This window comes from Corythoichthys intestinalis, chromosome 2 (genome assembly GCF_030265065.1).
Source record: "Corythoichthys intestinalis isolate RoL2023-P3 chromosome 2, ASM3026506v1, whole genome shotgun sequence".
Taxonomy (NCBI): Eukaryota; Metazoa; Chordata; class Actinopteri; order Syngnathiformes; family Syngnathidae; genus Corythoichthys; species Corythoichthys intestinalis.
Genome location: NC_080396.1, coordinates 36,874,906 through 36,889,191, shown reverse-complemented (window position 1 = coordinate 36,889,191; position 14,286 = coordinate 36,874,906). Strand labels below are relative to the sequence as shown.

The window sequence follows — 14,286 nt, the reverse complement described above, 5'->3', positions numbered from 1 at the left end:
TCTCATGGTTGAGGTTTACCCATGTTGACAATTACAGGCCTCCCTAATATTTTCAAGTGGGAGAACTTGCACAATTAGTGGTTGACTAAATACTTATTTGCCCCACTGTATGTCCTTCTTTTCTCAAAAACACATAAATTCACTGATGTGAGCAATAACAACATCATATGTTAATAGTTCACCATTGAGGTTTCGATTTCCCAAAAATAAGCAGGGCCTTTGGTGGTGTGCAATATTGACAACTTCTGTTTAATATTTGTGTGATACTCTTCTTTTAAAATACAGTCTTTCTGAGGTAGACATTGCAGTTCAAGAACATCAATTTCAAAAAACAGCAACATCAACAAAAGACATGAAATAAATACTTTCATGTACAATATGCCGCAAAGAAATGAGGTAGAAATTGTTACAGGAACAACTATACAGATCTGAACAAGGTGTACAATGAAAAAACAGTTTTTTGTTGGACAAACTACTCTGCTTAAGAGTCATGATGAATATTTTGGGAGTAATTCTAATTTGAGTTTGTTGCACATTGGTCACGCTTCATTTTGCCAGCTGGCGTTATATTTCACCCGGTGCTGTGGTCCGACTGAAACATAAATCACAGCTCTTCCAGGGAAGATGAAGGATGCCAGGGTGCGTGGAGATGCTACGAAGCCGCACGGCAACTGCACTTTGAGTCTTATGACAATGAAAATTATGTAGGAAGGAAAGGGAGAGAGGCAGTAATCTTATATCAATCTCATCAGCCAGGGGTTAAATATAGACAAAAGTATGACAACACCAGGCTGTGAAAATGATTTTGGTTCAATTGAAAAAGAGGTCAGTGCTCTTAGGAGCTCCCACAGCAAACTTATCCAAGCACGACTTATGGTACCGAACTGTTGAACAACTGTTGCCTCAAAATTTGAACTGTCCAAGATGTTTTAATAGACAGTTGGGGATGTCTATTCCATCTCATGATTATGGTGACCCACCCTTCAGCTGTGAGCTTCGTCCCCTCGACCACAGCAATATGGCAACACGCAACTAATCTTTAGAACCCAGACACCTGTGAGTTAGATAGCATGGCTGGCCTGCTTGTCCGAAAAACACTGACACAATAAACGACAGAAGTTACTCTTTAATTTTTCTTGGCAAGCTATAACAGTTTTAGCAATTCTGATAAATTTTAGGCCATTTATTTTTATACCAATCTCTTATACAAAATTTGTATTCACTCTTTCTATCACTGGGGACTGGTTGGTTTCTGTGGCGGAAATAATGATTTGTGTTGTCTGATTTATATCATATCATATTTTGGGTGGTTTTAAGGCCATTTCTTGACCAATCGCTTAAAAAACATTTTTTCTCTGGCCAAGATTCACCCTCCGACCGTTTTGTGACCATGTGATTTATGGTCCCCGAATGAAGCCAGACCGACAGATTCCGCTGAATTATAGTATGATGATAACAATAACTGGTTAGGTAGTGTGTCCCAAGACTTTTGTCCATTCACTCTATGAAGCGGGTGCTCTCTTCCCCAATCAAAATTCAGGTTAAGTTCATTAAAGGCCCTTTTATTGTTCAAATGTATGAAAGTAACTGTGACTGGCTGTTGGTCAGTATGTGATGTGTGATTGGCTGTTAAACAGATTATACTGCCTCCCTTGCCTAATTAGTTCACCTGCAATCCCTAAGCACTATAAAAATGGATAGATGGATTGATATCGTACTCCTCTGGTAGCAAACATAATTGCAATGAAAACTAATGGCACATTTGGCGCGTTTAATGGATTCACCTAAAACAATTACACCCTTCAAATTGGACTTTTCACATATTTTTGTCAAACAATAAAAAGCAGTTTGTGCAACAAAAAATTAACTTCTGTATCCTACATTAATAATTCTTGAAGACAATTATTATCCCACCATGACATAAAAAAAATGGAACCATATAGAACCATAGAATAGAACCTTAAAAGAAAGACATTAATATATTCATATATAATAATAAATGGATTTATGGCATCAAATATCCTTTGAAATACCTGAATTACATTCAATGTGACTCTTGTACCATATTCAAGTTTCTCTCCTGAGGATAAAGCCCAGCTGCAAAGTGTCTTTTCAGGGGCTTTCTCCTTGCTCTCACCACCAAGACCCCAAAGATTTCATACATTCTTTATTTCTTATATCTGAGGTAAAGACATTCTTCCTGAGCATTTCAAACAACAAGACAACATAGAAAAAAACCCAGACAAACACGTGGTGTGCAGGGGGGACCACAGCAGTGGAGAAGGAATGTGCGTGCCATTCGTTTAGTGGATGTGAAATTTAAGGACAGCCAAACCAAACATTTGATCCCATTTAATAATTAGTTTTGTTGTCAAGTCAATGAAGAGACATGTATTGAAACTTTGGACTAGATGGCATAATTGTGGAGTATTTGGTGAACAGCTAGCTAGCATTGTGATTCTGTCATGTGGTTTGATTAGAACAATAGAACATTTGGCTTGTTGTGTTTTTGGTCTAAGAATGTTGTTGATCCCAAAGCAAAGATGAACACAAGCTTGAGTGAGTACCAGGATGTGGACTGGCAATAAATAGGATCCTGAGAGGAGCAGAAAAATGGGGGTATTTTCCAAACCCTGATTATCCATTACCTTGGACCACATAGCCAGGGAAGAAATCATTGATTTTGTCCTAGACCCAGGCTAAATAGGAACTGTAGGTATACAAATAGCCATTTGATTTCCCCATTAGATGCCACACCACTTCTCAAGGCTAGTTAAAAAATCTTTTCTTTGGGGGGAAAAAAGGATATATTGTGGCTATTCATAGACTCCTAAATGCCTGTAAAGTAAATTTGTTTTCAGCTTTCTTGTACCTGTAAGCTTGGCTGACTCTTGGCTGCAAGAATTTCAATTTAAAACACTTTTTAAAAAGAACCAAAATTTCCAAGGGTGGGCTTAAGTACAATGACTGGCTAAGCACTCAGTGGCTATACATCTTGCTCCACTCTACACATGTGTCTGTCTCTTTTGCAGTGCTGTGTGCGCGCACCTTGCAAAATGCATTCTCAAAGTCTGGGAAGGCTGGGGCTTTTCCATGTATACCTCCAGAGGGGGCTGATGCTGATGAGAGAGCCTGCTGGCTGAGTTGTAGCAGTTCCCAAACTGAGTAGCCTTCAGTACGTTGCAGCACCACATTCAGCTCCCGCTCACTCAGATTGTAGCCCTGAGGCGAAAGCGCTTGCAGCAGCACCTGTCTACGCATGGCAGCGTCCGGCAGGCCGACGTGATAGCGCTTTGCGAAGCTGCGATGGAGCGTGTCTTGCAGCAGATCTGGCCGGCCGGTGGCGCACACAACAACCACCAAACCCGTGCTCAACTGGGCCTTTTCCAAGAAGGTCCGCAGTGTCTGTCTCAGGCCCTCTTCCTCCATGGTTTCTACTTGGCTGAGCAACACCACTGATGGCTGCCGTGCGTTCGCCACCTGTAACACAGATCCCAGAATGTGCTCTGCCTCGACCTTTCCTTTCAAGGCTAACAAGGCGCCACTCAGGCGGTACAGTGAAGCTCCAATTTGTGTGGCCAAGGAATGAGTCAATGTGGTCTTACCCCCTCCGCGGGGACCAAAAAGCAGAATGCTTCTTGGTGTTTGTACCACTTCACTGGGCCTTAGTAGGGGCCACAGCAGGTCCTCTTCTAAGGCAGCCTTGACGTGGGTGAGGCCAGCCAACTCACCCCAGCTCAGAGCTGGGCTGCAGTCCAAAATGTCCCCGTTAATATAGTCCAACATGCGGGGGTCCAGACTCTTCAGAGTCTCAATAGTTGGGCTGCATAATGAAGAGCTTTTGTGGGCCTTAGAGCGCTGTTGCTGCCGCTCAGTGAAGGTCTGCTCTGCCACCACATTATCTCCTGTGAGGCCAGCAGGAGGACTGTACTCTCCACCTGTCCCATACTGAGGAGATACCAGGGGTTGTGAGGACGCCTTGCTGGGCTTAAAGTTTTGTGGATCTGTGCTAACTGCTGAACTAAAGCTGTTTCCGCGACACTCTGTTTTGTCACTTACTCTGTACGGTGAGTTCCCACCGTCCTTCAGCGGGTCATAGCTGTATTTCCTGTAACAAGTGCTATCCCCAACTTCATTCTCTTCTACAGCAATCTCAAATGCTTTTCTTTTCATCCCCCCACTGGACTCTGATGTGCCAATGTTGGCGTTCTGGTAACTGTAGTTGCCTCCTACCACAGAGGGCCTCGGAGGAACAGGAGTGGGTGTTGGCAAACTTGAGGGCAAGTATGTAGCAGAGGGGTGGCTATAGCTGGGGGCGATGCTGTTCTGAGGAGGGTATGTGCTGGGGGGGTAGCTGTAGACAGGTGCTGTAGGGCTAAAGCTGGGTACAAGAGTGGGAGTGGATTGAAGTGTGTGAAGGGAGGCAGGAGGAAGTGCTGCACCGGGTTGGGGACAGTATCCAGATGAGAGATAGGTGCCATTGTAGCTGGAAGGGTAGTCGTTGGAGCCACTGCAGGAGCTGCCGCCGCTGTAGCCAGAGTCGGAGAGGCTGCTGTTTACAACCGATGCGCTGCTATTTCCAGCAGGGCTTGCACTCGTGGACACAGCCTTGGATGTGGGCAGGTTGTCGTGGCCTCCAGGAGGCACGAGGGAATAAGATGCATCAGTGCTGTGTGTTAGAGGCCAAGGCTCCAGTTCAGTCTTCTGACCAGTGAGGCCCCCAAAGGCACTCGGCTCTGAGTAGGGGCCCACGGCGGGTGGCCGGTCGTACGCCGAGTCGAGTCCCCCAGAATACTTTTCAGCGTAGCGCTTCAGCAGATTGGAAGCAGTAAGGGCAGAGATGTCGTCGTTTGCCCAAGAGTAGTTGTAGGAGCTGCGACTGCGGCCGGAGTAGAATTCTGACTTGTGTGCTGGAGACGAAGTTGTTGAGGAGACATCCAGGTGTTGCTCAGGCCACTGGCTGAGGGGCTGGGCATGCTCTGGGTTCCAGTGCATCTTTAATATGCCTGATGAAAATAAAAATAAAAATTGTCATTATCATGTTCAACAACATTTTCCTTTTCTACAAACTCCTTTGCTAAATATAACAATAGTATGAATGAGTCCCATCAAACTAATTTTGCTGTCTTCTGGTAGGGGGGAGTTAAAATGTAGTTTTGTTTGTTATTGTGTTTATATTTTATTAAGTGTAATTCTCCTACCTACCGATACAATAACATTTCTCATACAACCAATTCTCAATAAAATGTCAATTGTATGACAAAACACCCAAAACAAAAATTCCAAGGTACCCAAAATACACTATTCATCTACAAAGTTATGGGTGGGAGCAGGAGCGTAGTTTTGGTCTCAACATTTGTAGGGACATTATAAAAGCATAACCTACATGTACACTTTATGCTGGGAAAGGGACATTAATTACACCAAACGATTGGGTGAACGGGGTCAGGGCTACATTTCTCACGAATATCAACCCTAATTAATTGATAGGTTAAATGATCAATGCAAAATGAATCTGTATGGATTTATACTACTTTTCATGTGTATTGGTCAGGTGATACAGTCTTTCGATTCAAACCTTTGTTTTCAAAAACTACTAAAGAAATATTTTGGAAACTTCGGAATAAATGTCTGGATTTTATTAGCAACTATAAATTGCAATGTTTGAAAATAAATTAACATTCTTACAGTGCCCTCCGTAATTATTGGCACCCCTGAAAAAGATGTGTTTTTTAGCTTCTAATAATTAAAAAAAAAAATTCAAATAATATGGGACCTTAATGGAAAAAAAGAGATAAATCCAACCTTCAATACAAGTGCATTCATTCAGTGGGGAAAAAATCCCACATAAAGAAAAAAATGATTTGACATCAAATAATGTGTGTCACAATTGTTAGCACCCCTGGTGTTAATACTTTGTACAACCCCCTTTTGCCAACAAAACAAGGTCTGATGACTGAGATGGCCATGGGAGGAGCTTGATTTTGTGTCTGGTGAACCATTTCTGTGTAGATTTGGCCATATGTTTAGGGTCATTGTCTTGCTGAAAGACCCAGTGACGACCCATCTTCAGCTTTCGGGCAGAGGGCAACAGATTTTGATTTAAAATGTCCTGGTATTTCAAAGCATTCATGATGTCATGCACCCTAACAAGGTTCCCAGGGCCTTTGGAAGCGAAACAGCCCCACAGCATCACTGACCCACCCCCATACTTCACTTTCAGCATGCACATCTTTCGTGGCACGCCAGACCCACTTAGAGTGATTGTTGCCAAAAATCTCAATCTTGGTGTCATCTGACCAAAGCAGTTGAAGCCTGGGACCGTGTGTATTTTTGTGTGAGCAATACAACCTTAGATAAGTGGAAGACATTGGATGAATGAATGATTCCAAGCCATTTCAAGGCCTTTTCACAGTAGCAGTTGCAGAGCCCAATTTGCTATGCAGAAACCCATTCACTGTGTCGGGGGCGTTCGTGTAATTGTAAGTGAAGCTGCTGTAGAAATAGAAATTTCTTCTACGAATTTCACAGTGGCAAACTCCGAGTGCATCCATTAGTGGTTTTGCTGGCGTAGTGATATCTTGCTGGTTTGGCGGATGAATACTAACAAGTCACAGCAGAGGAAGGCTTGATAAATGCTCTTTAAGTTACCCGAGCTTTGGGACATTCAAAGCAGCTTTCACCCCTCTCCCTACTAATATCTCAAAGCGTTTTGTGCGGAAGTGTTGTTCATGAACGACAATAAACTATACATGTTATTGCCGAAGCAAGTGGAGCCTGTTTCACGGCTGCTATAATCTCTCCCACCCCCTTAAAATAAGCAAAGTCGTGGCTTTCTTGTGCAACAATGAAAAATAAATTCATTTGTGCTTGGGACTATAGTAAATAGGCTTTCCGGAGTCGCTGTTCTTCACTTCCTGCCAGCGGCTACGTCAGCACTACGGGGGCTCCTTCCTTTCTCCTTTGTGTTGTGCAATACATCGTCTACATTGGATATTTACATTGGACCGCCGCTAGTGTGAATGAAGACAAGCACTATAAAAAATGAATGCTTGGATGATTTGTTTTGGGTCTTTTGCAACACAACTTTCCTGTAATGTCCTAGCTGACTGTTCACATTTATCCAAGAAAGAAGGGAATCATGTAGCAAAGAAAGATAGGTATATACCAGGGGTCCCCAACGATCGGGCCGCGGACAGGTACCGGTCCGTGGCGCATTTGGTACCGGGCCGCGCAGAAATAATAAATAATTTATTAACGACTGCATTCTGGCCGATTGACTTTGGCCTGTGCCGCTTAACACACCAATATCCCTGTCTACTCTAGATATGCAACAACAGGATAGGAGGTCGTCATAGCAATGCATTGATTGGACTGTTAGTAGTACATGTTGTTTTGTATATCTGTGCGCTTGGCCTCGATTATAACGTATGACGTAGGTCGACGCCCATCACATTTGTTCCTGGAAATAATTAGCGCCCACACTAGAATGACTGAAAAACAGACGTCTTTGGACATATTTTTTACGGGGAAAAGGGAACCTGATGAGCCTACAACCTCGAAGAAAACAAATCTATGCTACTTCCCAATCACTAACAATAACTGCGAAGGAGTGAATTCGTGACCCATATGTGAATAAACCGAGTGATTCGAGCATGTCTGTGCAACAGGAATATCACCTTGTAGAGATCGCAAATCACGGCAACCTTAAGCATACATTTGAGACAACAACTCTGCCGAGGTTCTGGATTAAAGTCATTTCGGATTATCCTGACATCGCTAGGAGAGTACTGAAAGCTGTGCTACAATTTCCAACATTGTATCTTTGTGAAGCGGGCTTCTGTCACTCTCCTGTCTCGGGACCATTTCGTCGCAACGAAACAAGCTCAGGCCTACCACTGATTCAACGGGTGAGTTGTATTTTCCCTGCACTTAACACGGCAGGGCTAAAACCAAATGTTATTTTATATTTGTTGTATTTTTCTGCCGCACATTGCCAGTGTTCTGACAAATTTGGCATGCGCGTAATGTTAAAAATGACCGCGAATGCAGCGATTCCAAAGTACACACTACAAACTTTCTTTAAAGAAAGGAATATTAACTTACGTTTGCCATGTTAGCGGCACACAACAACTGCACGCAGCTCTCTCACTTAACGACTTCACTGTTTCGTTAAGCATTAATTTACGCCATTTTCGTGTTGCACATGTATGTTTATGATGTAAATAGTTTTTTAGCACCGTTGGATAACATTGAGAGTCCAACTAAATATAAAAGAGGGCTTTTTTCACCGCCACAAAAGCTTTGGGTGCAAAATTTTATTAGGTTTGAAAAATTTGACAGAACACCGGTCAGTGAAAAAAAGACCCAAATCACACCGGTCCGTGGTGCAAAAAAGTTGGGGACCCCTGGTATCAGGGGTCGCGTTAACCGAATATTTTCCGTCGTTGACCGATTTTTAAAAACGGTGACGGAAAAAACTGAAATCCATCCGTCATTTTGACCGGTTGCAATTCACACCCCAGACCACAGGGTGGTGAGTGAGCTTATTAATTAGCTATTGTCTCTCTTGATGCATGACGTCGTTGGCCTTACTCTGAAAAATGTCAAGGCAACTGAGTGTCCGAAGTTTCTTCAAAAAGCCCCAAAACGACAATGGTGTTGATAAAAGAGGTGAAAAAACAGGGACTGCACAAGCGGGAACGCAATTCAAGTCCATGCGCACCAGGAGGAAAGTGTGAGACTACGTTCAGGCCACAGCAGGTGAACTGTTAATTTCATTGTTCCATATGCTACATATGGTAGGCTACCTAACTACTGGGGCCACAGTTAGCTGTTTTTGTCACTGCGGAGAAAAAGTTACATATTCATCTGCTTGATGTGTGATGGCACGGTGTGGATTCTCTGTTAAGCTTGTTCGGACAGAATATTAATTTAAAATGAATAAAACTAAATACTATTGAATATGATGAAGCGGTATGCAATGTTAAGAGTCTTGTTAGCTGTAGGCGCACTATCCTAGACCCCTCACTATCCACTCGCGGGGGCCTGCGCTTGTCAGTGACGTTCCTTATTCTCGCTATATGATTATACAACTTTAACATTTGTTAATAATACGCTCTGTGTGTGTGTGTAGTATCATCCATCGCTTTTCCTTTTTAAATGGGCACTTATAAGCGAACGCAAGAAGCAACAACGGGAACATTTTTAAACGGGCATTTCACGGGAGAGCATTTCGACTCTTCGGCCAATAATATGGCGAGAGCGAGTGGATAGTGAGGGGACCGCGCGCGGCTCTTAAGTGTCTTTGTCACGTGACTGTCGTAGCCGGTAGGTAACGCGCTCGGCCAAATGGACACACAAGTACGGAAGGTGAATTATGCCAAACAAAGGGTCACCACAATGTCATTATCATCATTTTAAAAATTTAATTGACGGGTAAAAATAGATTATGACCGGATTTTTATGACCCTGTCAGTCAAAATGACAGACAACGAAAAAGTCTAGCGCAACCTCTGCCTGGTATATACTATTTTGGTGAGTGGGTGAAAGATGATCCATAGGCTACAAGGGTTGCCATGCAGTTTACCCAGCATATGTTGTCGCAGCAATAAGATCTCACTATTTGGGGTATATTACCAGAATCTACAGGTCTCCCAGAGGACCTATTGTTATCTTCCAGAGCATGTCGCTCTGAATGCCTCCCCTCTCCACCCAGAAATCCCATTTAACACCCACCTAGCGTACACCAGAGCTCCACCGGCCCTTGGGCCAGTTGGACAGAGGGGAGGGACGGTGGTGGGCATGGGTGCTGGTGGACAGTGGGGAAGAGAGAGTGAAAATGAAAGATAGGGGGTTGGGTTTGGAAGCGCAGCATAATGTGCAACTCATCAACACAGTCTCCCATGGAACATTGGAAAACGGGAATGTCTGTTCTGGTTATTAAAGCACATTGCCTTGATTGGAAAGTATTTTTTATATTTTAAGTATTATTAAATCTTCATCAAAATCTTGGTTATTTTCTCCATAAAAACGCTTACTGCTTACAATGGCAAACGTTATCCCAACAAGTACTTCATGAAGACTCGTGCTACCTCATGCTGAGGCACTATCTTGACATTCCACACATAACTTGGCATTATTGAACTGTCACGAATTAGCCTGAAGTGAAGAGGGAGAGAAACTGAGAGAGACAGAGAGAGAGAGAGAGAGAGAGAGAGAGAGAGAGAGAGAGAGAGAGAGCGATAGAGACACACTGAGAGAGATACTGCCGCCATCACTGGCCTTACTGCTTTTCACGATGATTCATTATTCATAGCTGTCTGTATGTGTGGAGCCAGGATTCTTATTGCCATCTAAATCAAATCTCTATCTGCAGCCTGATATTCTACTCACAGCTAAACTTTGGCCTCCTCCTTCTTTACTCTCTTTCAAAACCTCTGTGTGTGTGGGTGTGTGTGTGTGCTCAGATTACGCACATTATTTATTCAGTCAGATGTGACCAGCAGACCAGATGGCTGTGGGATTATCACGTCCTTCATATTCAAATCCATTCCCTTTAAATTCCCATTGGCCTTCGTAGTTCAAGTACTTCTCTTAAGCTTTCGGCTTTGACACCCGCCACAGCCGAGACTCACCCGAACCGCTTCTCACACTCACCAGGCCCAAGACACCCCAACGACCGTGTATGTTTATGGACTGAACCACAGCTCTTTGTCCGGGCTACAGAAAGCATATATGTCCTGCAGGCCCTTCCCATCTGCAGCCCGACCAGTTTCTGAGCAGCCCCAATAATGGGGCCTGTGTGTGACAGAGATGGATGAGAGCCCAGGGGAGCTCATAAAACCTGCAGCAGAGAGGGAGGCATGGAAGTAAGGAGGGAGGAAGGAGGGGAAAGTTGACAGCAGGCGTTACGTCCTTTCAAAGCGGGCCGGAGCGGACATTAGGGGACTCATTGAGGCAGGCTAACTGCTGTCCACTCCATAATCAGCGTAGTGCCACTGCAGAATGGACTTCTTTCATAGCGAATCTCCACCACTCCCCACTGACCAATGACACTGACCAATGAGCTGGACAGCTGCCCGCATGCATCCCAGGAAGCTTCAAATTGAGAATGATCATTTTCCTAATGTGCCCAATGTACTTTTTTATACATTATCTGTGCTATGTGCGTCACATGGTGCCACATTTAGAATGTTAGCTATCTAAAAGCTCTACACGACGGCACTGTTATGTAGATGGAATCAATGAGGGAGCCAAACTTGCAGTCCTCGAAACCTTGACAATGTGCACATTTTGTCGTCAGATTTCAATCAGGCTGCATTGTGAGATGTTCTACTTTCAACAAGTGATATACAATTGCTGGTTAGCGAAAGCATTTCACTTGAACAGACATACAATGTTGGACATTCCGTTTTGAAAATCATTGAAAGCAAGCCCTGAAAGCAATGTCCCTTTGACAAGGTTGCCTGTACATTGAGTACAAAAAGGCTGATAAATTCCTATGAATGTCGTGTGAAGAAATGCTGGCCTTGAAAAAATATACAAATATGAAATATATGCTTCCTTATATTACTTTTACTGTAACTACATTGGCCTAGCAGATACACAGGACTCAAACAAAATGTGTATTCAAAAAAAAAAGAAACGAAATCTATTCACAGATTATCCGATGTTTAATTTCATTAGGAAAAAAACTTACAATATAAAGTTTTATATAAAACTGACCAAAAAGGGCATAAACTGATTTTTAAGGGGGGGGCAGCCCCCACCGGTGGCCGAAAAGTGTCGTTGCATATAATTGACTTTCTTATATATGATTTTAAAAGTAAGAATTTTCCGGTAAAATATTGTCTATAAAAGTTGTAAAGCAATGAAACAAACAAAAAAAATGAATGAAATGAACAAAAAAAAAAAAAATGGGTCGGAATTATTTTTCGAACAGATCATGTGACTATTATAACGATATGAGCAAATTGTATCTGCATGTTCGATTAGTAATGTCTGCTCGTCACAGCGCACGGAAGTCAGAGATTCGCAGCGAGCTCGAGACAGCTGATAAAAAGCCCGCTAATGGATAGTTAATGTTGATGATGCCACTCTTCTGTTCTGTAACTAAAGATCTGTCAGTAAAAAACGTCAACCCTTCCAGTAAGTTGTCTTATTCAAGAAACCCACAAATACAAAGTAACACAACTAGCACCTCATTTGCTTTGCTGAGCCAGAACCAACTGAGGAACGAAGAGGCAAGATGGATAGACGTAATTTTTTCAAACCTAAGTTTTCAAAAGCGAAAACAACTACTGAGCAAGAACCAAGGATTGAAAATGTGGACCATGAAAAGCCAGAGAGCAGCGCCAAAATGGTGAGCGGAGTTTCAATTTGCCCCACTAAAGACGCTAATTGTACAACAAATTTTGCACCCTTATAATATTGGCTCCCAAAGATGTTGTGGCGGTGAATAAGCGCTCTTTTACATTCAATTGGATTCTCAATGTTATCCACATGTGCTAAATAAACAAGTAACATCGTAAACATACATGTTCCACACGAATATGGCGTAAATTAATGCATAACTACACGGCGAAGGCGTAAACGGTGAGCGAGCGGCGTGCAGTTGTTGTGTGCAGCTGACATGGCAGAATATGTCTGAGGAGAACTTTTCTACATGTTACGTCCATGATCAAATGTGAGTAAATAGTCCTTTATTTAAAGAAAGTTTGTAGTGTTTACTTTGTAACCGCTGTATTCACGGCCATTTTTAACACAATGTTGCATTTTCTGATGGGGTGAAAAATTTGACAGAACACCGGCGGGCGTACCATATTCAGTGATCTGAAAAGTATAGCTGTCCTAAGAAGCATGATTCAAAATTCCCCTCAAAAATGATGGGAAACCAAAAAACGCTTATTTTCAACTTATTATTATAATTATTCTTGGAAGTTAATTTTATTGCTGATACTGCGTTTCGGGGTCATCAACATGTTGTGCCCCCCCTGCCCCAAAGTCAAACTCCGCCTATGAAAAAGGGATATAAAATTAATGTCACTGTTTGTATTTGTATTTTTTTACGTGACAACATACCGTATTTTTCGGACTGTAAATTGCTGTTTTATTCATAGTTTGGCTGGGGGTGTGATTATAATCTGGAGCAATTTATGTGTGAAATGATTAACACGTTATCATATCATTTCACATATTATTTTTGTGTTTTGTAGTGACACTGATGGTTTGGTAAACTTGTTAGCATGTTCTTTATACTATAGTTAGCTGAATAACTCTCAATAGCTATGTTACGTAACATACCGTCCATGTTCGCATTTCGTTGTTCCTGCACCATGTAGCAGTATCATACCGTACACTTATTCAGCATGTTGTTCTCTATTGTATTTACATTTTAAATTGCTATTCAAGATGACATATCTGTTCTATGTGTTGGATTTATCAAGTAAATTTCACCCAAAAATGCAATTTATACTCCGGTGCGACTTGTATGTTTTTTTTCCCTCTTCATTGCACATTTTTGGGCTAGTGAGACTTATACTAAGGTGCGACTTATAATCCCCAAAATACGGTAATGATGTCATGTTTTTGCTCTCTTTATTAAGTTAATACTGACATGCACTCCTAGTGTTCTAAGATTAAATGTATATTCATGTTAAAAAAAACACCTGTTTTTATGCCATTTACCAGCTGTGACACATTGATCCCCAATGGTGCAATTCTGTCAGATGAATAAGAAATTGTACAATTCTATTCATTGACACAGATGCACTTCTGAACATTTTGTGAGTGGCTGTAAGTAAACATTTGAGCGTGCAGCCTTTTCTGCTGACCAGTGACCTCACCCTGCAAGGAGATAGATTAAAAAACAAAACAAACAAAAAAAGGTGTTGGGGGGGTGCATATGAAAACTTCCCACTGCATGTGTGAGTGTTCCACGGTCCCAGGGGGGACAGATGTTCCTCTACTGACCGCCTTACTGTCTGTGCGGGCATTGTGGCAGCAGACGCGCGCAGCTCGGACAATCACGTTGGCCCTGAGACAAAGGCTGAAGGATCCTATTGTGAGAGACCTTTCTAATTATGGAAATCTTATTAATCTATTCAACAGCAGTCCACAGAGTGCTTTTGTGCGCGCCTGGGATTTATCGAGGGAGCAGCGTGAGCTTCATCCTTTTGTCGGCATGCTTGAAAAAGACAGTGGCACAGATCACTTCAGCCAAAACCAGTCTTGTAGAGAGCCTGGAGTTCAAACTAGACCAGTGCGAGGGTGAGGATCATTTAT

General features: G+C 42.6%; 1 protein-coding gene across 1 annotated transcript in view; it reads right to left on the bottom strand.

Moving 5' to 3' along the window:
- Positions 1-233: 233 nt before the first annotated feature.
- The window catches only part of fignl2 (fidgetin like 2), a 33,421-nt gene continuing 19,368 nt past the window's right edge, over positions 234-14,286 (bottom strand). Inside the window, exon 3 of the mRNA XM_057857937.1 lies at positions 234-5,006. Within this exon, the coding sequence (XP_057713920.1) occupies positions 2,980-5,006 (2,027 nt within the window). The 3' untranslated portion in view covers positions 234-2,979. The remainder of the gene's footprint in view (positions 5,007-14,286) is intronic.